The sequence below is a fragment of the Python bivittatus genome, unplaced genomic scaffold (assembly GCF_059951505.1).
Source record: "Python bivittatus isolate LINGU-HERP-01145 unplaced genomic scaffold, Pbiv_v1 ctg000080_np1212, whole genome shotgun sequence".
Classification (NCBI taxonomy): Eukaryota; Metazoa; Chordata; class Lepidosauria; order Squamata; family Pythonidae; genus Python; species Python bivittatus.
In genome coordinates this window covers 79,802,501-79,828,395 of record NW_028277035.1, presented here as the reverse complement: position 1 = coordinate 79,828,395, position 25,895 = coordinate 79,802,501, and the positions used below count along the sequence as shown (strand labels likewise).

General features: G+C 37.3%; 1 protein-coding gene across 22 annotated transcripts in view; it reads right to left on the bottom strand.

Moving 5' to 3' along the window:
- Window positions 1-25,895, bottom strand: part of MAGI1 (membrane associated guanylate kinase, WW and PDZ domain containing 1) — a 490,154-nt gene that overhangs the window by 34,618 nt on the left and 429,641 nt on the right. For 13 of the 22 annotated variants that reach the window (XM_088134385.1, XM_088134386.1, XM_088134393.1 and 10 more), the window contains 2 exons: window positions 14,314-14,530; window positions 4,807-4,884 (listed from right to left, as the gene is read on the bottom strand). In XM_088134385.1, the coding sequence (XP_087990511.1) occupies window positions 4,807-4,884; window positions 14,314-14,530 (295 nt within the window). The remainder of the gene's footprint in view (window positions 1-4,806; window positions 4,885-14,313; window positions 14,531-25,895) is intronic. The other 9 variants (XM_088134378.1, XM_088134392.1, XM_088134390.1 and 6 more) reach the window with 1 other exon arrangement.

Below are 25,895 nucleotides of genomic sequence, written 5' to 3'. Positions count from 1 at the left end.
TGCACTGTATGCACCTGACACAGAATTCTTTCACATCTAAAAGGTGTTAATATAACTGCTACCAGTGTTTGGGAATCGTTAAAACTGGATGGGATTTGAACAGAGATAACAACCTAAAATATGTCAAATACATAAGCCACTAATTTATATGCTAAAGAAAGGATAAAATACAATATCAGCTGGTAAAATATGATACCGTGGATGAACAATTTCAGCAAACTCTTGAATCCATGAATTTAAATTCACTTTTTTTTGCAATGATTCAAAACAATCTGCTGTAAAGAGTCTTTAATATGATCAGGGTATTTTATTCTTCTGTTTTCAGCTTTCAGTGAGCCTAAAGCATGGTTTTTGTTTCAGATGGCAACTGACTGCCAATTAAATATTTGCTCAGTGCCGCATTATTAGAATTTGTCGATGCTAGCATCAGTTTTAAATCCCTGATCCTTTTTGGAAATAATGAGTAGATAGTTTTTTGTCATTAGGCAAATGAGATCCTGTTAGAGAGTATAACTCCATTAGAAGGATAGTACTGTTGATTTTCTTTTCAAAAGAGAGATGAGGAATGGAAAACAAATCAGGAGCTCTTTTCTGAAAGGACTTTTGTAATAATTAACATCTGCAAGCCTTTTTTTTTAATTGCCAGCATAATTTCAACTGACAGTACTATAAATAGCTGGAGTTATTGGGCATAATCCTTGCAAAACGTCTGTTAACATGACTAAGAATATATCTCCTCTATACATCCAGGCTTATATATGCAGTACTTCCCCAGGAGAGATCTCTACTTGCCCACTGATGAGACCCAGACTCAACATTAAAAGAACATTAAGATGCACACAAAGACTAATGTGCATCAACCTTCATGTTAATCATTGCAGCTCCAATGTCATACCTGCAAGCATACTCAAGGCAAAAGTAATTTTAGGAGAATTGAGAATTTCTAGTGTCATTCCCCCCCCCCCCCAATATACTGCCTGTTTGCAGTGACTCCCTTCTTTCTAGCTTTTCTTCCTCTCATCAGCTAAATAAACATGATACTGTCATGATGCTTCACAGTCACTGAAATTTGGCTACAAAATGATTCAGAACGAAGGCAATGGCATTTGCTCATTCTGAACTGGCTAGTGCTTTTACTCCTCCCTGCAGCTCTTCCCCTGACCCCAGAAATGGCCAACTGCGGTGTGTTTCTGCATTACAGAGATGTGCAGCAACCCTAAACATTGGCAAGGCTCAGTGACGTTATGCAGTAGTAGTAACAAAATGAACGTATTGAGTAAATGGAATATTAGGTATTCAGGTTGAAGGTTGCTTTGTGCTGTTAAAATGTATCATGCTGAATCATTCACAACAGAGTATATGGACCTAGAGCAGATGGCAAGCACAAACATTAAATTAAGCATAGACTTTATTTTCTCATCTGTGCAGGAAAGTTCTCTTCCTGAATTCTCTTCCTGTATTCTGAAGTGTACTTTGTTTCTGACTATTAAAATGACTCTTTCAATTTCTGAAACTGTTTAGGGGTTAACATTGTTTTCACTAATATGATCAGAATATATAAAATAGAGTATTTCATATGGAAATTTTGCTTAATCTACTTAGGGTAAAACCCAAGATGCTGACCATACAATGCTAAGTATTATAGCAGGCAGATAAGCCAAGTGTACTAACGTATCAATCAAGTACCAACAATTACTGTTAAATGCATCAAAGTACAAAGCTTCAAATGCAGTTAACAAATGGTGTTTTAAAATTAAAATATTTGAGTGGGGGAAGCTATTTTTTTCCCTACAGCATGTGCCTGTATTATAAAAACTGATTTTGTTTATCATTTGTTTCAAGAATCACACAAATATCTAATTTAACTTTGGGAGTATAGTATATTTCTCATGAAATGAGGGTATCATCCAATGCAAAATGTGTTGTGTAATGTGTAGACTCCAGAACGCAGCATATACAGAAATAAGTTTTCTGCTTTGTTGAAGGAAGTGGAATGATCAAACAAAGAATCCAGTTCTGAAGTATGTCAATCCAATCCAGAGAAAACCGAGATTAAATTGGACTTAGGATCTACGTTCTCAAATTCTGTAATAATTATTTTCTCTTACTCAAGAACAAAAACAAAACAAAGATCAGTCACTAGGGAGACTGGTCCCATTATCTATCCATCCCTACAGATAAAGGGTGCTCACCCTTATCTCATTATCTATACACCCCATATACTATGAGCCACTAGAACCTGGCCCAGTCAAATCTCTGCATAATTCATTGCCAAAAAAATGGCTATTTGGCTAATTTAAGAATACAAATCAAGTAGCAGCATCCCTTCAACAGGATTTTCTATGAGTGCTGAGTTCCAAGGTATCACCTTTGAAAATTCAGTGCCAAAGAGTCATCCAGATACAGAAATGCAAAAGACCAGCCACAGGTAAAGCCAACTTCCTATGCCTTGACTGAAGTGTTGACAGGGAGCTAATGACATCAAATCAGCTCAAATAAAATGTATTCCAGTCCCTGTTTGTTGTCGATGATATTAAATCAAGCATTTTGCTGACAGTTTGTTCTCCCTTATGGGGGAATGAGTGAGAGTTTAAGCTATTTTCAGTGGCTCATGACTAAAGTTTATTTAAATACTAAATTAATTAATGCATGAACTAAATAGCTGAAATATAAAAAAGCATACATATGTTGGTTTCTGTTCTATTTTGCATCTATTGATTTCTGTCTATATTTTCTATGTCCTATCATCTTAACTGACCAGAGTTTATTACAATAAAGCACTCTAAAGCCTGTGTGCGTTAGTTCATTAAACTACAGCTCAACAATTTTCTAAGTACAATGACAGAATAATAAGACGATAGAGTTGGTCAATGCTTAGCTATTTGAAGGTTACTTGGTGGAAGTGCAGATACTATCTTACAGCAGCTTAATTTAAATGCAAGTCAAATTGCATCAAAAATCTGTGAACTTTGCCATTAACTCAAGCTGAAGGCCAACTGTATTCTAAATTAATTGGTCCTGGTTGCTGCCGCTAGATCACAAAAGCCAAAGGTTTCTTCCAATTAGGTCTAGGCAAAACATGTTAAGAGCACAGCTTGTCTGACAAAGCAAACTAGCTTCTGCAGAACATTTCAGTAGCACCTTCTCACTTATTTTCACCTGTGAAGTTTATAATGCTTTCATCAAAAGCTAAAGCTTTCTGTTCTTCTATTTCCTCAAATGAAAATATGTATTCTTAGGTTCTACCTATGGTACAGTTCTTGCATAGTTCAGTTAGAAAAAAATTAAGGAGAATAATGCTTCCTTTTAATTACAACAGAGCTATTTGTAAATAGTAAAAGTAGCATTATGGCAAATAAGGTAAGTTGTTTTATCTTATCTATAGTGACTGTTCAGGGAAACGTATTCCTGAAAATGTGACTTACTATAAGGAAGATGACATTTTCAAGGTTAAGAAGTTTGTTTGCTCTGGTATATTATTTCAGGCTTAGTCACTTATTCCATTTATATTAATGATCCCTTCATTGATTCTTATGCACTCATAATTCCATGCAATTATTGCCACCTCACTGACGTCGTGAATTTTAATTCTGATGGTCTTTGGCCAGAACATGAATAATGGTCTGGGTTTGAAACAAACCAATCAAATATAAAATCCAGCACGTGTGACTCCGAGCTTACAATTCAGCAACACTTTAAAACCAAGCAGTGCAACAAAGGAAGACAGGGAAGACGCAATACATTCTTCTTTTCATTATGGTGGATACAGTCTAGCAGTGAATCTCCTTTGAAAGGAAAGGAGACAGTAAAAAGATAATGGTATCATGAACTACAAACACACATGTGTACAACATAACCAAAAGTGAATCAAAACTCATTTTACAGCCTTTTGCATCGATTGATCCAAATACGTGGCTAACATTAACATCTGGTCGAGTGGCGTGCTAAACGTAATCTTCTTCTAAGTCCCCACTGGCACAGTTTCCACATCCTTGGGAGACCACTTCATTGGCTATCGCATCTAGGGGGTAATGGAGTCACTGGCCGCTAATCCGGAAGTAGTTGTCAAACATGGAGTCTCACCATATATCTGATATTTCTCCTGATGCACAGATAGAAACGGACATGCAACAAGTGGCACTGGTTAAACACAAGCCAGATGGACAGGAAAAAATTGGGAAGGGAATTCCAAATTAAAAACATTTACATGTTCCCGCCTGTTGTTTTTTCCATTAATGTTTATTTTGTTTGTTTCACCAAATGGTAAAACAATGTTTGAAGACTGATTAGCACACTTAAATGCTGATCAGCATAATTATAAAATCCTTAATCCAAATTAAAGGACATTTGACTGGAAATGCTCATTAAAAAAAAAAAAAAAACCCTACCAAGTACTTTGCAATGACTGAACTTGATTCTGCCTTCAGTCTCCCATGATGTAAGGAACAATTTTCACACCAGTGGCTCAGGAGTAATCCACACTGACTCATTATTGTAATCTCTCAATGATTTCATGCAAAAGTTATAAAAAGAGTTCTTAACACATGATGAGAAGGAATGATATTTGGTGGCTACAGGTAACCCTTTTTTTTTTTAAATACAGCAGTCCCAATATGTCACTTCTGCTAGAATATATTTTCATTATATTGGTGGACAGTGATACAGTTAGGAAAGCATATTGACTCTTACTACAGTTCATGCTTCATGCTAAAATCTCCCAACCCAGCCACATGAACTCCCCCAATCACAAACACTACTACAAAATGGACAGCAAGACAAGAAATAAAATTCTCAGCTCATTCTTACATTCTCCAAAACTCGTGGAACTGATTTCTCTTTCTCTTTCACCCTTGCTCAGTCCAGTCGCAGGCGAAGGTGACATAGCTGTGAATATTAATTTTAACATTTTGCAAAGCTTAATGAAATCTGTTTTCTTGTTTGTTCAATTCAATTTAGCATTGGCGGATTGCTCTGTACTTTCATACCTATTATGACCCCAAAAGGTTGCAGTTTCTGAAGATTAGAACAGAGCTACCAGTTTTACCAGATCTACCTAGAGCTGCACTATTTGATGTTGGAATTACTGGAACAAAAGATACCATATAAAAATGTTCGAACTAGGTTTTAGAAAGAGCAGCAAGAATTTCTTGCTTTTGACAACATGCATTCCTACTGGATTAGAAAGCAAAATCTAGATGAAAATTACACTTAATGATTTTCAATAAATTATCAGCTTCTTGTTAAATAAAAGGTACACAAAAGCAGGAGGAAGTTGAGTAAAATCTTGCCTTGCATTGTTTTAGAACTTCTGCTGCAATAAAATATTTTTGCATCTTTTTATTATAATAGGCATTCATTATTTGTACAGGAAGAGCTTGTTTAAACTAATTAAAATAGCACTGATTCTGCCAGTATAGATTTTGTTATTGATACCTATGTTGGCCTAGCTGATTCAGATACAGGCTTCCCAAATTATGAATAAAGCAGAGGTGACATCAATCTTTGCTTTTAGCTTTATAAACTGGGATTATATAAACTCCTAAGAGAAGTTTCCATTAATCTGAAAACAGCTGACCTGTTCAAGGACCTGAATCTGTATGTTTAGGGCTAGTGATCATACTGTAAGCATTGGACCACACAATTCTGATCCAAACTTATGAATAAAAAAATCTGGATTCCAAATCAGTGTGAAAATGAACAGTTTCTGCAGTTTTATCTCTAGGTCCACAGCAGGGCTGGGCATCCTTTAACAAGGAAGCCACGTTCCCCAGCCCCAAACCCTACCAAGCTTTGCAGTCCAAATTCAGGGGCAAAATTTGACCTTTCTTTCTTTGACAGCTTAAAACTACCCCGTGGGGAAATAATGCACCAGTTTTGTGCAAAAAGAATATCCAACCTTTCTTTTTCTTTCTTTTTTTAAAAAAAGCTCAAATGTTGCCCTAGCCTACTCTAGTTATATTGCCAGATGCATGACCATGCCCCTTAGAAGCTGAACACTTTTACAAATAAGTGTCAGTACAGTTCCTTGGGGGCGGGGGGGCGGGGGGGGGAAGAATAGCAAAGGGGTATTTTTTGTATTAATATTGCTAAGATTTTCAAATAGGATATGTTTAAATGTGGCTGTTTGGTTTCCTAGCCATGCTAGGATAAGCACTTCAAACCCACCCCCAACACAGAACCCAAGACTTTGTTTTCAAGCTGCTTCATCAAAAATGTTCTATTTCCCTGGCTCTCACATTTTTCAAACTTATCTAATTATGGATTAAGGAACTGCTTCATGGGCTTTTCTGTTTATCTGATTTACAAACCATAAATCTAGTGTGTGCCTGAAAACAAAATCCAAATATTAAAAAAAATGAATGCAATAGTTTTTAAAGCTTTAAAAGGTTTAAACCCTCTTCTGCATTGTTTTAATTAAAGCTTGCTTAAGCCTTTCAAAGGGGTTCATTAACACATCTGCAATTCAGATTAATTCATTTTGTCACTGCTGTTTTGACAGATGGCCCCTACATAGGATATAGCAGCTTTGTAAAGCATGCAGACAGCACTGGAACAGATTGCAGCAATCCTTAAGGAAATTTAAGACTAAGACACCAAAACAAAGAGGAGGGGGGAAAAAGCCATTTCTATTAAATCTATATTTTTAAGAAATAGGTTGGCTCTCTCGATTCAGGGTACAACCTTTGCTGAATAGGTAAAGGACGGTTCTTGAAAATAATGCTATTCTCAGTCAGAAACACATGAAATACTGTGGCAGTTGCTTGGTATGTAGAAAGGGACGACTGAACTCATATACATTTAACAGTAAGAAAGCAAACAATATAGTAAAGGTTGACCACTTCTCAGAGACCATAAGCTAGGTAGCTTATCTTCATACAAGTGAAAAGTTGGTTTTTCTGCTAAGGTTGCATTTTAGTATAGTTTTGCAATGATTCCAGTAACATATTGTCAATAATAACAACAACAAGAAGTATAACTGAGATTGACCCAAGACTATTGACCGTATAACTGTGATTTAGACATTAGTAATGCAAAACTCATCTTGGTGGTCTCACACAGACTATTTTTTTTTTATTAGCACAGATATGTTAATAAACATTCTAAAATATGCCATTTCCCGGAACAATGTTACAAGAATTTTTACAAGAAAATCCTTATTTTCAACTCTGTATAGAAATAACGGTGTTCACATTTGCTCAATTTGCATAGCCTAGAGTTCACAAGTGGAATGATTCTGCACTGTAAAACACAGTTCTTGATATCTGCAGGTTGGCTGTTCAACATTTTGAGCCATCCTGAATTACGTTAAGTCATACTTTTTGATCATTACTTCTGCATGCTTCTGATTGACACAGGAACCATTCCTTAGTCTTAATTTATTATTTTTTAAATCAAATGATAAAATTGAAAGTGTCATTAACTCAGAATAGTTAAGTCAGTAACTCTTAAGTCTTAAGTCAGCAATAGACTGAATGGTGGAGAGCATTCTGAAATATATCCTGGTGACTTGACTGACTGATTGATTGATTGACTGGAAACACAGTTAATCCCATAGAAGATGTACCTATGGATTTATATGATACTGCAATTATCTTGAATATATTTGGATGTGCTTTTCAAGCCACTGGTGCTTCCAGTCGCTCAGAAAAATAGTATAACCACCATCTTCAAATCTCTGAAGGATTATTATATCTGTCACATAGATGGTGGATCTAATTTGTTCTCTGTTGTTTCAGAGGACAGGATCCAAGCAAAACAACAGGTTCAAATTACAAGGTAAGGGACTTCATGTGACATCAAAAAGAACTTCTGGAATGTACAAACTGTTTTAGAGTTGATAAATGGTGAACACTGCTATATAAGAATTTTTAAGCAGAGATCAGACCACCATTCATCAGAGACGCAGTAACTGCAGATTCTGTACATTAACAGGAAGTTGGACTAAATTCTTTGAGGTCCTTTTTCATTCCATGATCCTATCACCTGAATCTTCTGCTAATTCCTGCTTTTGTTACTTTATTTATTGTTTTGATTTGTATGTTTGATGATTTTATATTAGAGGACTTTTTCTAAAAAAATAAAGATAAAATATTTTAATTAAATGCTTTAAAATAAGCCACTTACACTTTAAGATAGGTAGAGTAGGGGATGACTGTATTTCATTGGGGAAAAAAGGAAGTGTTGCATTGCTAATGGCAGAAACTTAGTGGTTGAGGGATTGGAGACCAGCAAGGAAGTAAGAAGTACTGTTTTGATTTGTTTTGTTTTATTATCAGAACTTACTTGAGTATCCAAGGATGTAGATTGGAAGCAGTCACGGTTTGGTTCCAAATTTCCTGTGAAGCCTTTTTGGCATTCTTCAGAACCACACTTTTAATAGAGGAGTTCTAACCAAACTCTCAATTTCTCCAATAGCAATTCCAATCAGAGTCATACAAGTCAATATGATCCTGTTTAGAATATGTCTTCCCATCACAGTGATCAGCTATAATCTGACTCCCTATGGTTTTGAATACTCTTCCATTCTGTTTCACATCACCCAAAGAGAGAAACATTAACTTTTTCAAAGAAAGGGAGATGAATAAAAGACACCAAATGTGTCTACAATACAAGCATGAAACTTCAAATTCAAATAGACATGTTAAAAATCACAGAATCCAAATTCTCCTTTTAAGACAAATAAGGATTTGCACAGCATGATGCTAACAGACTTGTTGAAATGTCCCTCTGTGATTAAATCCTGCATCGCCAGCTACTCGAATATCAGAAGCAGCCTGGTTTGTGAAATGCAGGAGCATTTTAGCAGTCTGTGCACACAGTGCTTTAAAGAAATAGGCTATTTTTATTCTGCAAGATTAAGATACTACTGGTACCTCTGCCTTAAGTAAGGAGAAGCCCAGGAGCAAAAATAATTCCAGGGAACACTGAAAATTCAAGTAGTGTCCCATCCTAGGAGGGCAGACTCATTTACCTGTGCAGAGCAAAGTGGATTTTCAGGTGATCCATATCTCATTGCTGAGACAGATTTGAAATATCCAGGTAGGTTTCTGGATGGCTGCATCTGACTTACGCAAAGGTTATATCCACTCCTCTAACGTGCACTGTATATATTCCTTACCCAAAATATTCCTCAAAAGCCTTAGGCAATATTGGGGCACAAGGGAGCCATCCACAAGATATCTGATTTTTCTTTGCTTAGAATTGGTTTATGAGTCCAGAAAATACTCATACAGACACTCACAACACACATACACACAAACTGAGGGCCGGTTAAAGGAAAATCCAGGGAACAAAACATCACTTAACATTTCTAATAAAAAATTGTTCTGTGTCTTAAATATGGCAAAATTTGGATGGTAGCCCACATATGAAGTGGACTATCAACTCAATGACAGAACGCACATCAACCCTCAGATCCATTCTGCACAAGAAGAGCTACAAAAGGTCAGTCTTACAAGCAATTGTTGTCCACTCCAATTTGCATTTCTGGGGTGGATCAAACTGAGTGGTTTGTTGTCAGCTGCCCCTCAGATCTTTTTGTGACCCCAGAGCCCCCAAAACTCTACCTTCAAATTACAACGGTCATAATTTTTCTGTTTTCCAAACTGGACCATATGTGATAGGTCTCTTTTCCATTCCAAAAACCAAACCATAAACAATAAAACTAGCCAAACTGGAAAAAATATATCAAATATAAATGACAACACATCACAAAGTCTTCAGAGAAAAGTTAAAAGAAAACAAAAGTGTGATCTCTGATGGGCAAATATTTGTTCTTCCCAGGCCAAAACAGGCCAAATGGCTGGCACAACAAAATAAGAAGAAACATAGTATTTATTGTCTAAAAGCCGAAAAACAGTAACATTATTTATCAAACTACTGGGATGATGATGATTATTATTATTGTTATTGTTATTATTATTATGTGCTGGGTGCACCATTGGAAGACCTGAAGGACCAGGTTAGGGACAGAGCGCCATGGAGAAAATCTATGTGGTCACAAAGAGTCAACACCAACTTGACAGCACATAATCAATCAGGCTTAAAATATATAGGGTTTTTCTCTCTTCTAGTTCACTTACAAGCTCACTAATATTCAGTAATGTTCTTTATTATGTTTGTTTTTATTGTCAATGTTTGTTCATATGCTACTTGTTGAAATAAAAAATATTTTCAAATAAAGAATAATTCTGCTCATAGATTTAAATTTCACAATGATCAGTTGGTAAAAGACACTTTAAACAGTAATTAATAGTAAAATTGAAATAACAGTAAATTAATGTCTCAAGGAATTTGAACCTTCCAAAGTCTGTCTTAAAATTTAGAATGTTCCAAACTGGTTCTGATTAATTAACTTACCTCGTTTGTAAAAAGCACTACATGTTATTACATTAAATATGTATGTGTGTGTGTGTGTGTGTGTGTGTATAAAGAGAGAGAGCTTTAAAATGTGCATGAGAGTAAACTCTATACAAGTGTCAGTTGTCGTACAACTGATAGCACTACCAGCATCTTTTGTTAAACTCACGTGGAACAATATTACAATGAGAAATCCCTTTTGATCCTTCTACTAGTCTCTGAAGTACTGATGTCCAGGAAAATTCTCTTGCATTTTTTATATCAGTATGCATTATTTTCTTGAAAGAGAATTTGATTTTGAAATTTCTTTCAAAATCTTTTTTTTTTCTTTTATGGGTGGAATTGGGTTGCACTTAATGATCTAACAACTGGTAAAGACACAAATGTTCTCTCTTTCACTATATTCTTATACCCCCCAGGAGCTGTGCTCACCCTGACTTCCTCTGCTTCCATTACATTCTAAGGAGAAACACCATGACGAAATGCCTCCCTTGTTTTTTTATTCTTGTTTTTGTTCTGAATGGGAAGTGTGAGCATCCAGGGAAGTCTTCAAGGAATTGAAAGATATAGAGCAGGTAACAACAACATAGCAGCACATTTGCTGCCACCTCCAGCAATAAAGAAAACCCCTCATCCCAAAACAAACAAAACAAAAACACTAGGAGAAATTTGAAAGAAATTGTTAAGCCCTTTGAAAATAAGGTTGAGAAACAGAAGTCTCTTTAATAGGGAAGAAAACTGAGGAACTGCAGATTTTGGCACACCATTAACCTAAATATTCCTGCAAAGGAAAGAGCAAATCCGAAAGCAGGCATCATAAGATTTGGCCAGGTGATGGGATTCTGCTGCTGCTGATTCTCAGTCTCCTCAATGCTCTGTTGTACCTTCAAATTTCCTTCTGCTCTCAAGTTATTCCAAATTTATTCCCACTGTTCATCTGCACACACCCCCATGAATGGAAAGAACAGCAGTGAATGCTATTCTTTCCTGATTGCCGCTAGTCTACAAGGCTGGGTTTGAGCTGGTATCTGACTCATTCTCTTCTACAAGAAGGATTATTTTGGAAAAAAATTAATATAGGACACACAGATGTATGGTTGCTGCAGTTCATTGCACAAGCCTGAAAAGGACAGTTCTCTCTCCAAACACAATGAGGTAGAATCAGCAAGTGTAAAGAGATATGATTATCTGAATGATGAAGCTAGGTAAGAAAAACAGGGAAGGATCTATGGAAAGTGAAGTAAAGCATTATAAACAAACAGCTACAGCTTTTATTCCTGTTTCTCAAGACAAAGCAGAATAGAGGTATGTCCCTCTGGTACTCCTAAAATGCATGCAACTTGTCTTGCCTAAATATGTAGAAGGAGGAGTTGAGAAATCACACACACGCACACGTGGAGAGTATAATAGTATATATACACCCATGGATGTTGGGGAGAACAGATTGTAGCTGAAACTGTTGAGCTTATTCTAATTATTAATTAACTATTTCTAATAAACAGTTTAGCTGGTAATAAATAGTGATGGGGGAATATTACTGCAAGGATGATTTGGGGGAAGAACAGGAGGCAACCACTCCATGTAATGGAAGTAGCATGATGGGAGTGCAAAAAAAAAACAAAAAAAAAACCCTAGTCAAAGCTACACGTTTACATTAAATGCATAACTGATACCCCCAAAATAATAGAGGATAGTTTCCTCTTGTAATATGCATTAGAATTATATTGGATTCAGAACATCCCAGTAATGAATTTCCTCAATATCACATAGGATTACATTCCTAGTTTTTCAGTCAATTGCTGCCTCCCCTGAGTCATTGTCACCAAAAAAATGTGTGGCCAGGCCCTGCTACCAGTTTTCTAAGCTAAAAAAAGACAAGTCACACAAGAGAAGGAGGAACTGAAGAAAATGGGTAGGAAGGAAATCATTTCTTCAAATCTAGAAGGAAATGGTAAGTCGCAAAGAAGCATTTTACACAAACTGGGTAGGGCAGATTTTCCTTTGCTGGTGTGGTTGTTTGGCAACTGGGATTCTTGTTACTGTTTTATAGGATGGGAAGGGGCAAAACATGGTCCCTGCGTCTGCTCCTTTTCTGGCCTAAGTTACATAGATCAGGTGGCCTCCCCTGGCCATGATGTTCTTCCTAGGAGGTAGGATTTAACCTTGGTCCTGGGTCTTCTGGTCATCAGAAAGGAATGCTTACCTGTTTTCTACTCTAAAAACAGTTGAGCATTTTGGGGGGAGGGGGAGCTGCTACTAGTGTGTTGGATACACAAAGGAAAGATGAACTCCCCACTTGGGTGTAGGCAGGCTTTATAGTTCCAGGGCAATCAATGGGCAAGTGATATGTTGAAAATATTTTTTATCCCAGATTTCCAGAATTGGAACACAGAAGTAACTCTTCTAATGTTTAATGGCAGATATTTGTTTAATGAAAGATGTAGTTTTAAGCTCAGAATACTATATTCATCCTCTTTGGAGGAAAGGATGCTATGCAGCAGGGACTTTGGGTCTAGATCTTAGCCTTCAGACATCTACCCATCTCTAAAAGGCTAGTGTACAAGCTTGTTATTCTATTTAGAATTGAATGTATGGAGAAAATACTCTCTGACATACCCTGGAACAGACATGAGTAATAAGACAGGAACAGCCAAACATAAGAGGCTTTGGCACTGTTTCAGCCCCAAAGCCTCCGCCACCATATCTTTTCCCACCCTCCATGCAATACATTGAACACTGATTTTACTCTAAGTCCATTCAGCTCACTACAGAAAATGCAAAATCCCAAGTCCACATGACAAATAGCATTTTTTATGTGGGTAGCTTTAAAGCTGCTTTATCCCTAAGTGACTCTTAAAAGATAACTGATGCTCTAAAAGATGCAAGTTTTAAAAATCCACATTTAGAAGGGAAAGTGGAGTCACTGGAACCCATTTTTAAATGTTTTATTACTTATTATTTATTTACTTTATTTGTATCCCACTCTATCCCAAAAATGCTCCAGGTGGCTAACAATCTCATCATAAAATAATTCATCAATAAAAGATATAGAGAGGTAAAAAAACAGAAATACAAAAAACAAACAAACCCAATCAGAATAATAAAGAAATAAAATCTTTTGGAGTCAAATCAACCCCCTATTGAATTATTTGTGGACTGAATCTATTAATAACTGAAATAAAAGCTGCTTACTGTATCTATTTGTTCTCTGCATTGCTGGAACAGTACATAATAATAAAGACAAGCATGGCTTGGCAGAAATTCACTCAGCCATGTACCTGTACCTTTTTTAATTTAGCACCACAACACATTTGGTTTTAAACCTTTAAACTTCAAATAGCTAACTGGGAAATGTTAAAATGACAAATGAAAAAAAAATGGAATAATTGAACAGACAAGCGTCTGATGATCCTACCTAAAGTTTGTTTAAGCATACTACTGTGATGTTCAATTTCAACTAATTCCTTAATGAAAACCTTTGCAGGATCAAGGCTTTAGAGCATAAGTCTTTGTAGAGATTAGCTACAAACAGTGAAGGGTGCCCAATTTTCTCTTTCTTGGAAAAGCATCTGGACAATCTGCTCAATATATCTGCTTTTAGAAACAGACTTTTTTAGAGAAAGAGAAGTAAACAAAGGCATTAAAAAAATCTTAATACTGAAAATATTTGCCTGCTATTGCTCATAATTAAGCAGTAAATCTACCTGTTGCGAGTAATCAATGTTCTTCCAATTACAGATAATTTGCCGATCTCCCCATTGTATTGTTTCCCTTCTCCACCCATTTCTAGCCACAGCCAGCATCACTCGCTCAGATATCACACTAATGCAATCAAAGGCATATTTATTCTTCCCAGTCCAAGCAAATACCGTTCTCAAGTCAGAGTTGCAATAATGAATAGATGCTGCTGTCTAAAGCTGCCATTAACATAATAACATCTCATTGCATACTCACGTCGGCTTTCATACATGCTCCTGGACTGGGCCCAGATTTTGAATGGATCTGGCTTCTTCTGCCCCACGTTGTCTGGCTGGTCTGTAGCTGGTGTTTCAGGAACAGGGTAGTCGGGAAGCACCTGAGTGCTATGAACAGGTGAAGCCGTGTGTGTGCTGTGGTGGCTGGAGACGCTGTGCTGAGAGCTGTTTTGGCTGTCTTTCCGTTCAAGTGGTTGCTGTCCAGGAAGAGAGCCAGAAAAGGAGGAAGAGGGGGAAGAGTGGGATGGGATGGGGAATCCCAAGAAGGTTAATGGTCTGCAAGCAAGCAATTTCCCTTCGCTTTTTCTCTAGGTTCAGCATTTCTGCAAGTTCCTAAATACATATATAAGGGCACTTTGGGGCTTTGACCATTTCCATTTTCTGCTGAGTGCAGGCAAATTTCCTCTACGATAGACAGACAGAATGACAGAGAGATTCATGAAAGGGAAAGCCATTCATCACAAACCACACAGGCATCCCTCCTATATTGTATAGACACATCCCAAATCAAGGATTCTTTATAGATTAGGGACTCAGTTAGAGAGTCATCTTCTGCTAAGGACAGTATTTCAGTCCAGGAAGAGAAACAAGGAATGGGCAGTATCAGATAGGTTCAAGTATTTTCTCTCTGGCATGTACAATGTGTTGCTATGACTCAGCGGCTCTCTCCCCTAAGCCCTATACACACTACAGACAGACACGTAAAGTTTCTCTTGCCATCAGAGCAAAGTTGTTTGGGACTTGTACTGAATCTCAGAAAAGAAAAATGGCTACCAGAAATTAAATCTGAAGGGTGCAATGTTTCTTAATTTGCTTTTCCCCAGGAAAACTGCCTGTCTGACTCTAACAGACCTCTGAACAGAATCAACACAAACAGGAGATGGAATCAGGGACAAAATATCTGTGTTTCCCCTCTGCAGGTTAAATACCTCAAACCAAAAGTTAGGCACAGAGTTGGTCTGAATTCTTACATTAGTAAATAAGCTGAATCAATGCAGAAGACTTTGCCAACCAACTTCCAGTAATGGGCTAATAAGGTATTTAAATGGTCATATCCTGAATTCTCTTTCAGTTCTGACATCTTACAATAGATCATTAAACATGGGACAAAAACTTCAGTGTGGGAATTAGATTGGATATTTATAATTTATTACAATGTTTAGGTTCAGTGAAATGAAATTAACAGAAGAGATATCAGTGGTAATGCTAAAAAAAATATGAACACAAATAACATCAACTTGAGGGGAACAAGGGCAGTGTGCGCAACTACACAGGTTCTATTTATCTCCCATACATCAGCAGCCATGACAGCACAAAATCAATATACATTACAATAAACCCGTCCTGGAGTAATGTTCTGTTTCCACTGTATGTAAGAATATTCAGATGCATCACAAATATGAAACAAATCTCCAAACCAAATTTAATTTCCAAACTCTGAAAATCATCACCTTCTTATTCTTATTTGGAATATTTGTGGTAGCTAGAATATTTGGAATACAGGTAGTTCCCAGTTTAAGAACAAGTTCTGTTCCCAAGGTCTGTCTTTAAGTCGAATTTATATGTAAGTTGGAACAGTATTATTGCAATAAGTAGTATTGTGTAATTAACTTGAACCATTGTGTATTTGACTTGAATCATTGTGTATTTAACTCAAATTTTGCTACAGTAGGCTCCGTTCTTAACTATGGCTCATCTGTAAACCAGGAGCTTTTAACCTGGGGACTACCTGTATTTTCTAAGTCACATTTTAAACTCTTTGTGGGATAGTAAGCATGCCTGTTGAGTAAGGTCACTTTCTTTTGGACAACACAAATAACGCTAAAAAAAAATGGACAATGGTTTTCAAAGAAGCTTGTTGCTCATGCTAATCTTTTCCTTGAAAGTACCAGAGAACTCCAAATATCAGTCTAGAAACACTGTGCTAATGCCAATTATTTTCATATGCCTCAAAACAAAATTTTATAACATCACTAACCTGAAAATATAAAAGAAAACAGACAGGATAACTAAATTATAGCTATTACATCTTAGGACAAAAATATATTTTAAAAACATCGGCGTGGCCAAAACATGTCTCTCATTTCAGAGACTATGCTGAAAAAGGTCTCTGCTTTTTAGGGTGATTCTTTGGTAGAAAAGCTGCAAGAGCGTCTTCACTAACCCCATCTATATCACCTTCAACTGTTCTGGTGGTAGCTGCAGCCAGATATCCTTTCTCCCTACTATCCCCTCTCTCAAAATCTGACTTATGACCCCATGATGTAGCCAAACCTGATTGGCTGCTAGCATTTCTGAACCGATTGACAGAAAGAAAATACTGCTAGTGTTCCAAACTGTTACATTTCTAAGGTAAATAAAATTTCTACCGCTGCGTGATTTCTTGCTGAGGAAGAAGACCATAACACAATTATGAAAAAATTATGCCAGCAAGGACCTGCCAGTAGGAATAGGGAATATGAGCAAGCAGGGGAAAATATAATTATGGAGTTGGATGATACCATCTGGAGCTACCTAAGCTCCTTTCACCCTCAAAAATATTCAGATTTCCAAACAGCTTTATCTGAAATATATAGCATATTTAAAAGAAAAGTTTTAGAAGTGTTTTTCTGTGGCATTTTATAAATAATACATTTATTGATTATTGTAACAGCATTTTTATAACACTGACTCCACTGGCAGTGTATAAAAAACTGACATAAAACCACGGAAACAATAGTAAAAGATGACATCATCTCAACAACCTCCCATCCAAACAGTGACTTCTATTACTACTCAACACTCATTCATTCATTCATTCATTCATTCATTCATTCATTCATTCATTCATTCATTTTATTTGATGCCACCTCGTTCCAAAGTGTCCAGGTGGCTCACAATACACCACACAATATAAAAATATAAAAAATAATATAATAGGAAACAGCAACAGCCAAACTAGAACCAAAGGGGGAAAAAAAGTAAGATGGCAAACCCAGCAGACATCCCAAACCATCCCACCAAGACCTAATTAAAGCTGAGTTTTCACTGCTCTCTGAATGACTGCTAAAGAAGCTCCATTTAGATCCTCAAAAGTACATTACCATATTCTAGGGAGTAGGGCCTAACTTATAAGAAGCAGGGTGCTCTAGCCCTCTCCCTTAGCACTCTTAGCATCCCCATTTGGGATGAACATCCTGGATGAGTCAGTTCCAGCTGAAGTATACAGTCCTGCAGATACCAATGGCTTTATAGGTTAAATCAAGCCCTTTGAATTGTACTCAGAATCCTACTAGAAGCAAACACAGCACTTTCAAAATCAATGCTATGTAGCGCTGGTGCCTCTCACCCATGACTAGGCAGGCTGCTGCGTTCTGTCCAATTGCACCTTCTGACTACTCTTCAAAGGCAGCCCCATGTAGAGTACTGCAGTAGAAAATTTGAGAAATGATGAGGGCATGGATAACCATTACTGGGTCATCCTGCTCCATGCAACCTGGCTACAGCGCAGCAAAGTCTCCCTTCCCATGGATTCCACATGACTATCTATTAGCAGCTGTAAGTTCTGAAAGATCCTGTGTCATGGAGCTGCTTCTTCAGGGGAACTGCCTCCACACCATTGAATCAGGCAAGTATCAAGATGGTTTTGAACAAACAGCACCTCCATCTTACAGGGATTCAGTTTCAGCTTATTTTCTCCCATCCAGACCCTAATAGCCTCCAGATCCAAGATCAGGATTGTCTCCCAGCCTAGCCCAGGGTCACAATGTACAGTTAGGTATCATCATCATTTTGATGATTCTGCACACTGAACCAACTGATAACCAACCCCAGTGGTTTCATGTCAATGTTAAATAATAGGGGAGATAGAGATGAACTTTGCAGCATTCCACAAGTGAGTTACCACCTAGATGGTCTCCTTCCCTCAACAGGATGGACTGGTAGTGTCCACTCAGGAAGGAGCAGAACCATAGTAAAATAATAGTCCCTTTCACGCCCAACTTCATAGATGGTGTGAAGGATACCGATGGTCAACAGTATCAAAGGCCATTCAAGAGGTTAAATACAACTAGTAGCCATGCACTCCCTTCATCCAGGCTGGACCCAGGCCATCCACCAGAGCAACCAATGTGGTTTCTGTCCCATGAAAGAGTCTAGATCATCTGTTTCCTCTAGAACGTCTGGAGTTGAAGCCTCACCACTGTCTCAACAATCTGCCCTAAGAAGGGGAGATTGAAGCAGGTGGTAATTGTAACACTGGCTACATGCAGGAAGGGGGCATATAATACTCTCTGCGAGGTAAAGCTCCCTCAGCAAGTTGGTGTAAGATCTAACTTTTTGCACCACCTCCAATACATCCTAGAGGTGTGCATGAGGTGGAGCACGTATCAGTCCTACAAGTGGCAGAACTCACACCACAGATCACCTTATCCATTTCCTCAGAGTTCACAAGCTTAAATGAATCCCAGGTTACACTGCCAGATTCTACCCAAGTCATTGTCTGATTCTCCCCGTATGGAGTGGCCAGAACAAATAGGAGTGATTTATCTGTGAAACATTTGCCACATCTCATTACAACCTTCAAGAAGATCTTCCTGTTTTCCACACACCAAGGAGGCATGAGTTACCCTAAAAATTGCTGCAGGGGCACCAACTACAATAAGAATGGAGAAGAAAGGTCACTACTGTCTGTATCGTCATGGTGCAAACTCGATCATTCTCTTATCCATATATGATCACAGTTTATGTAGTAAAAGTTCTTTTAAGCAATTGGAAAATAATAAGTTTAACTTCCATCTAGCCAAAAACAAAAAAGTTAAAGAAGTGTAACTTTTTTATATAATAAACATGGGATTTATGAATTTCATTCTATAAGGGCTATTATACGATGAAATCTTACACTGTTTCCGTTCCAAGACTTGGTTATATGACAATATCGTATACTGACTGCTACGGAATGATAGCAATGCAAGCTTTGTAGAGATGAGTAAAATCTAAGAAATACAGAAAAGCACAGAAAATAAAACAACCCTTAGTATTACTTTTTATGACTGGAAGTGCCATTTTGTTTTTTTTATTTTAAATGAATATAAGTGTTTCTTGAGGAGGTGTGGCAATTCCAAAAGCAAAAATTGCTCTGGGGCTTTATTGACATCTGTAGAAGCTCTTGACCCATCAGTGACATTTCTCTAAAATGATATACTCACAACTGACTTAAAAATAAAATTAACTTGAGACTTCAAATGGCATTTTGAATAACATTAGCTAGCTCTCTTTTCTCAAGTACTACATTTTCAGATGCTTAAATGTGGCCAATTTTCTCCCTATCAGGTATGACTAATTCACACCTGGTTCAAAAAATAAATACATATACTGTGAAAACAACCTTTGGAAGTAGACAATTGCTTTTTCTTCAAACAACCGTCTACATCCAGCATAGAACATTTTAGTTTCCCTTTTGAGTGCCCACAGGAATTAAGATATGGGAGGGAAATCCATCTATAAAGGTGGTTGCCAAATTTAAAATTTGAATAGCAAAAGAGAAGCGAAGTAGCAAATCATAGGAGCTAAACCACTGCTTAATTAACTTAGTAGTCTAAGTCTTTGCACACTACCTTGCTTCTCTTCTGTCCATTCCAATACATAGTAAGAAAGCTAGCGAGAGAGAGATTGTCAGGTAGTGAAAGGTTAAGGTATCATGTCTGGACCGAGGAAACTCCAGATTGAAGTGCTCACTCGATCAGGCAACTCACTAGATGACTTTGTCCCAGTCTTTCTTCTCTCTTAGCCCCAACTATCTGACAGGGTTGTTGTGGGATAAAATGCAGGCAGACCTCTATGTAATACACCGTTAGGTTTCAGAGAAGAGTGGGATAGAAATGTGATAAACCCAACCACCTAACCATCCACCCAATCAATTTTCTTTTTAGAATAAAGTAGTAATTCAAGAGAGACAACTGCCAATAGCACTTTGCTTTTTGCTCACAGGCACCTGGAGATAGCAAAAAAATACTAGTGGTACTACCACTATGGCTGGGGCAGTCAGAGGATCAAGCAGGACAGTCAGTGGAAAGTACAGAATTGGTCCCACCAACTCTCATCAGCTTATACTAAAGACAAATTTCAGAAATAATGAAAATGATATTGTTTCATATTACCTAACAATGATTTTAGCATGGATTCAGAGTGGGCCTGTGTAAATTCTCCAGGATCAGAAGCATTTCTTACATGAAATATTCTTCCCTTGTTAACTAAGTGATATAAAGACTCAGACCGGGTTTTGAGATCACACTTTTTAACTACTGAGTAAGTCACAATTGGCTGGGTTCACATAACATTTTATTTAAAAATCAAACAAACCACACTATGCCAAGTGAATATATTGCATGATGTGTGAACTCTATCTCAAGAACATCAACAAAGTCAAAACTTTTGGTAACACCTTTAGAATGTTTCTATGCTATAAATCTAGTATCAATGTGAAAATACGAGTGCATATCTTGAACTGCTTAAAGTAGGGAGTTTATTTAATTAGCTTATATGGCTGCCCTATTTACAAAATGGGACTCTGGGTGGTTAAAACTTCCAAAGAAGCATAGTGCATCTGAGGCAAAATCACTCAAAACCAATAATGCCCTTCCTACAAACAATTGTAGGAAGTTTCGATTCGGAGATTTGATATGAGAGCAAGTTGGCTGAATCATCCTTTAAATTGAATCTTTGAAACAAATCAATGCGTCAAAGCAAATATGGGTGCCTTCAGACCAATTTGATGAACTTTTGTACATATAAAAATGCCCCCTTTTTTCCCCCAAACTGCAAATCCAAGCCAAAGGGAAGCACAAATGTGTAGGAAAGCACACATTTCAAGCAAATTGATTTGAGCTGCAAATCTGAATTGGATCAAGGCTGATTTGTACACCCCAATTAGAGAAGCTTTTCTAAGAATTGTCTGCTTCTCTCTTCCTTACAAAAAAAGTCTTGGAAATTTGAGCATTTAGACTTTATTTAATAAGACTAAACAGAAAGTTTAGAAGGCATATTTAGGGAAACAAAAAAATTACATGTGAAAATGACAAATATCTCCCTGAATTTTATCACAATATATTTATCACAATTAATTGTCACAAGATCCAGCATGTTTACAGAAAAGGAGGCCAATATAGCCATGGGTAAATGAAGATACAAAGGGTAGGTGAAAATTAACATACCATCAAACAGATATGAGCTACCAATGCCATTCTGAGCTCTAACTATACAATGGAGGAATGTGAAATTCACATCAAATACCTGAGACTTTAAATAAAATGCAAGTCTCCTGTTGTATTCCTACTGACCCAACAGGAATGTTATTTCCGTGTCTGGGATGAAAAAGATATCATTACCTCTTCTCCACTAATGAAAAGTTGTCTGTTGCCTAATTGTGACTTATGGGGGGGTTTTTTGCCCTTAAATTCCTTGTCTAAGAAATCCTTATGATACCATTCAGTGCTTACAAAACATATACATTATATTAAATTAAATGCCGTACGCAGACAAAATGTTGAAATTGCCCATAAATGATCACAAGCTTGTCCTTTCAGTTCATCTATGGGCTTTGCTTACTAAGATTTTAAGAACCAGCAACACACCCAGAGCTACCATGAGCAAAGCTTGAAAAGCAACTGAACCAAATGAGGGCAGTGAACAGAATGCATTTGCCTTTCCAAAGTCATAGCTATGGGCAGAACCGGGAGGAGCCTACGTTCCATTCTCTCCCTCCGACCAAAAATGTTCTCAAGACTGATATTTCACTTTCTGCTTTAGAAGGTAGTTGCACTATGCAACTAGTATTCCAGCACTAGGCAGCTGCCGTGTTTTTTCACCTACTGCTTTCATTTTGAAATAATGGGGGCTACCTGGAGGCCTCAAGCCATTGACAATTGTCTGCCACAGACAGCATAGAAGAAGACAAAGGGATACTATATCATGAAGAGAGGGAACGTCATCTTTTAATGTTTATTTGGAAACACACAGTTTTACTCTGATGTTAGGCAAGTGCATAGAATTAATTGTGTGTAAAAGTGTATTCCTCTTGTGAAATATTCTGGTGTTCACCAGAATTTTCTTGGTTTTGCCCAGGATGTATCATTCTGGGAGCAGTTCATTGTTTTCCAGAAGTAAATGTGAAACCCCAGTAAAATTCTTTGACTGGAACATAAGGTATTACACAGTCCGTGTTGATATTAAATTGCTATTATGTGCTAGTTTTGTTTTAGGTATTTGAGTGCCAGCAATTTTAACTGAAATAAACTGCAGTCAAATCTCTAATGATTGTGCTATATGTAAATAGAAACCATGCTCCAAGTCTACAATTAGCCTAAAGAATTTGATCAAATGATCCAGGAAAGAATATGCAGTAATAAATGTGCTAGTCTTTATGGTGTTACAAGACCTTATGCTTAAGACTAAAGAAGAACCTGCTTGATATTTTAATGCCCTGTACTATGCTGCTGTTCAGAAAAGCTCCATCAAGCCAAGCAGCAAAAAAGACTAAAATGATTAATGATTTCAAGTGCAAGTGAATGCACCTAGACTGAAAATGAGATTTAAATGAAGGTCACATGGTAAATGTTATAAGAGCAAGAGGTGGACCACTGGGCTTGATGAAAAGAAAACTACCTTCCAAACTCATTTCTGTTGCTTATGGGAATCTAGACATATCTTTAATAGCAGAACCACAACCTTCTTGAAATGCTATTTTTTTGCCTAAAAGGATGCAGTGTCTTATGATAGTCCATGGTTCAATCCTATTTTTTTCCTTAGCTTCAGTATTTTGGTGCTTTCATTCTAAACAGAAGTGCCACACATTCCCACTTGCTGGAGTGGCAATAGTGATCTTGGCTCTGGTCACATTTAGTTATCTGGGACAAAGAAAGGCAGCCAAATGCACCAGCATCATTTGGTTATCTGGCAAGTTATATTGGCTCATTGGCCCTCCCATGTATGTTAGTTTTTCAGGGTAGTTCTCATAACGAAAAAAATGAAAAATAATTTATATAACATATTCACAAATATTTAGAGAAAGAGCTTGTCCATGCCATGAAGATGGAAATTATTAGATGTTTTGCTTCTCAACTGGCACTGGTCTGTGTTCTAAAAAAGCCTACATAGTATCAAAGAAAAGTGAAATCAATACTGCAATTTCATTTAATCTGAAGTAAGGAATGTACAGTATCAAATAAATAAATGGGAAAAAGCCTTCAGAAGTTGGTGTCCTTGAGAAAAAGGGTAGAAGTGTATTTGTCTCCTTCCTTCATGGTACCTGCAAGTCTGTAAGACTGCTTCTGTTTCAAAGACATTTCCAGTGTTAATAACATGAACTTAAATGCAACATACACAATCCCATCTTCACCATCAGCATTATACTGTATATCTTCATTTTAACCATCCCATGAGACAAGAACTATTCCAGCTTTCTCTAAGCTAGTGCCTTCCAAAATTCCCAACCAGCAAACACTTTTTTTAAAGAAATCATGGAATCAGGAAAGAACCCAAACATCAGGAAGGCATCCACAGAGTGTAGAAGACTACAATATTCATTAGTAGTTATAGTGCTTTCCTTATCACTGAATTTATGATGGAGATGAAGATAACTCTTCATTTACAAGCTTCCTAAAGTCCTGCCAAGTGGCAGAAGACTAGTCCATATCAGTTATAAAAGCATATTCAGAGCAGTAAAGAGAACTGAGGTACCAGGACTTCTGTGGGAACTTCCATTTTCCATGTAATTTTTCTTCTGACTTGCCTTCTGATCTCTCTGCTAGTAACAGCTGATACATCTATCTTTATCATAGATCTGGAAGCAATATTACCAATGTTTGTCTGATTCCCCTGGCAAAATGTTTGCCCTTACTCATTCTGCATATGCAGTTTTATCACGTAGCAGTACCACTTGTCATCTGAAAATGACTAAGTGGAGAATTTCCATAGCAGTTATAGAGACTCCCTATTTGTCATAGTGATGTAAGGTATCTTCATGCCATTTGGTAAGCAATGTTAATCTGCTATATTTTCATGTGATAAATGATTCTGAATATGGATATCTGAACATGGGGCATCTGATGAAGTGAACTGAAGCTCATGAAAGCTTATGCCTTTTAATAAAATTTGTTAGTTGGAAAATGTGCTACGAAACTCCTCCTGATTTTTTGCCACTGCAGATTAACACGACTCTCCTCCTCCTCCTATACCTTATTTATAGAAAGCTAAGTCCACTTGCTTTCTCAAGCTGATGCATTCAGTTTGGTTTAGATGACCACTCCCATCATATTCCCATCATACTTATGAAGAGATGCAATATGGTGACCATCAGCCTGAACAATGCTGAGGAAAATCACTCCTATTATCAACCTCACTAGGTAGACCAGACCATGAAATCAACTCCACAGAAAGGCAAGAACTATTTTTATTGAGACTGCCATAATAAAATCTTACAGGTCTGATTTTGTTGTAACCTCTTCCTCATCCTTATAGTTCAGTGAATTAGGGAGGCATCTGCCAGAGTCACTTTTAATTGTTACCTAGGCGTTCTGGGCTTTAAAAATGTTTCAGTCCCTTTTGCCTAGACAACAGCTTCTGCATATCTCTGTCAAGGTCATCTTTCTTACTCTTTACAGCTACCAAGGGGTTTGGATATCCTAGAATCATAGAGTATAGTGGCCATTTAGGCCACTGAGCCCAACTCCCTGCTCAATGCTGGAAACCACACTAAAGCACTGAAGACATCTGGTGAAGGAAGCTCTCTACTGCTCTGAGCAGTTAATTCCATGATCAAACTGCTCTTACTGTTAGGAACCTCAACTGCAAACTGCCTTCTTACAGCTTAAATTCCATGCCTGGCCTTCTGGGATGATAAAGAAAGGATTCTGACCTGTGTGATCCTATCCCTTAAGTCCTTGAAGAGTGGTATTGTATCCTACTCAGTCTTCCCTTCTCAAGGCTAAACATTTCTAACTCCTTCAATCTTTCTTCACAGAACTTAGTTTCTAGTCCCCTGATCATACTCCTTGCCCTTCTCTGAGCACAGAACTCAAGGCGGGACCTGAGCAATGCAGAATAAAATGTTAACATTATGTCTGGTCTGGAATTATTATCCACATAGTATAACCGATTGGGAAAGCAACGGTTTGCTAAACTGAATTTCAAAATTTAATTTAAACAACTGAGGAAAAGGGTTTTTTTAAAAAAAAAAAAGTCATGAGAGGTAACTGCACATTGCTCACAGAACAGCAGCTAATCTATTATTGATCAAGAAATAATTAGTGTTTAAGGGACTCTTGGAAACAAAATTAGAAAGGTGGAAGGGGAAAAGAAACACAACTGGCAGGCCATGTAAGTAGCTTCTGGGGACTTCAAGGGCAAGGGGGCTCTGTCATCCTGGAAAGCTGTCAACAAGTAGGTTTCACCCAATAACAGCAACCACTGAAAATATTTTAAAGCATTTTCAAGAACTGGATTCAGAAAATTCCCATAGAGAGGGACAGGGGTGGATCATTACATATCTATAGAAAACTGCTTAAAGCATTAGCAGTGTGGATTCAC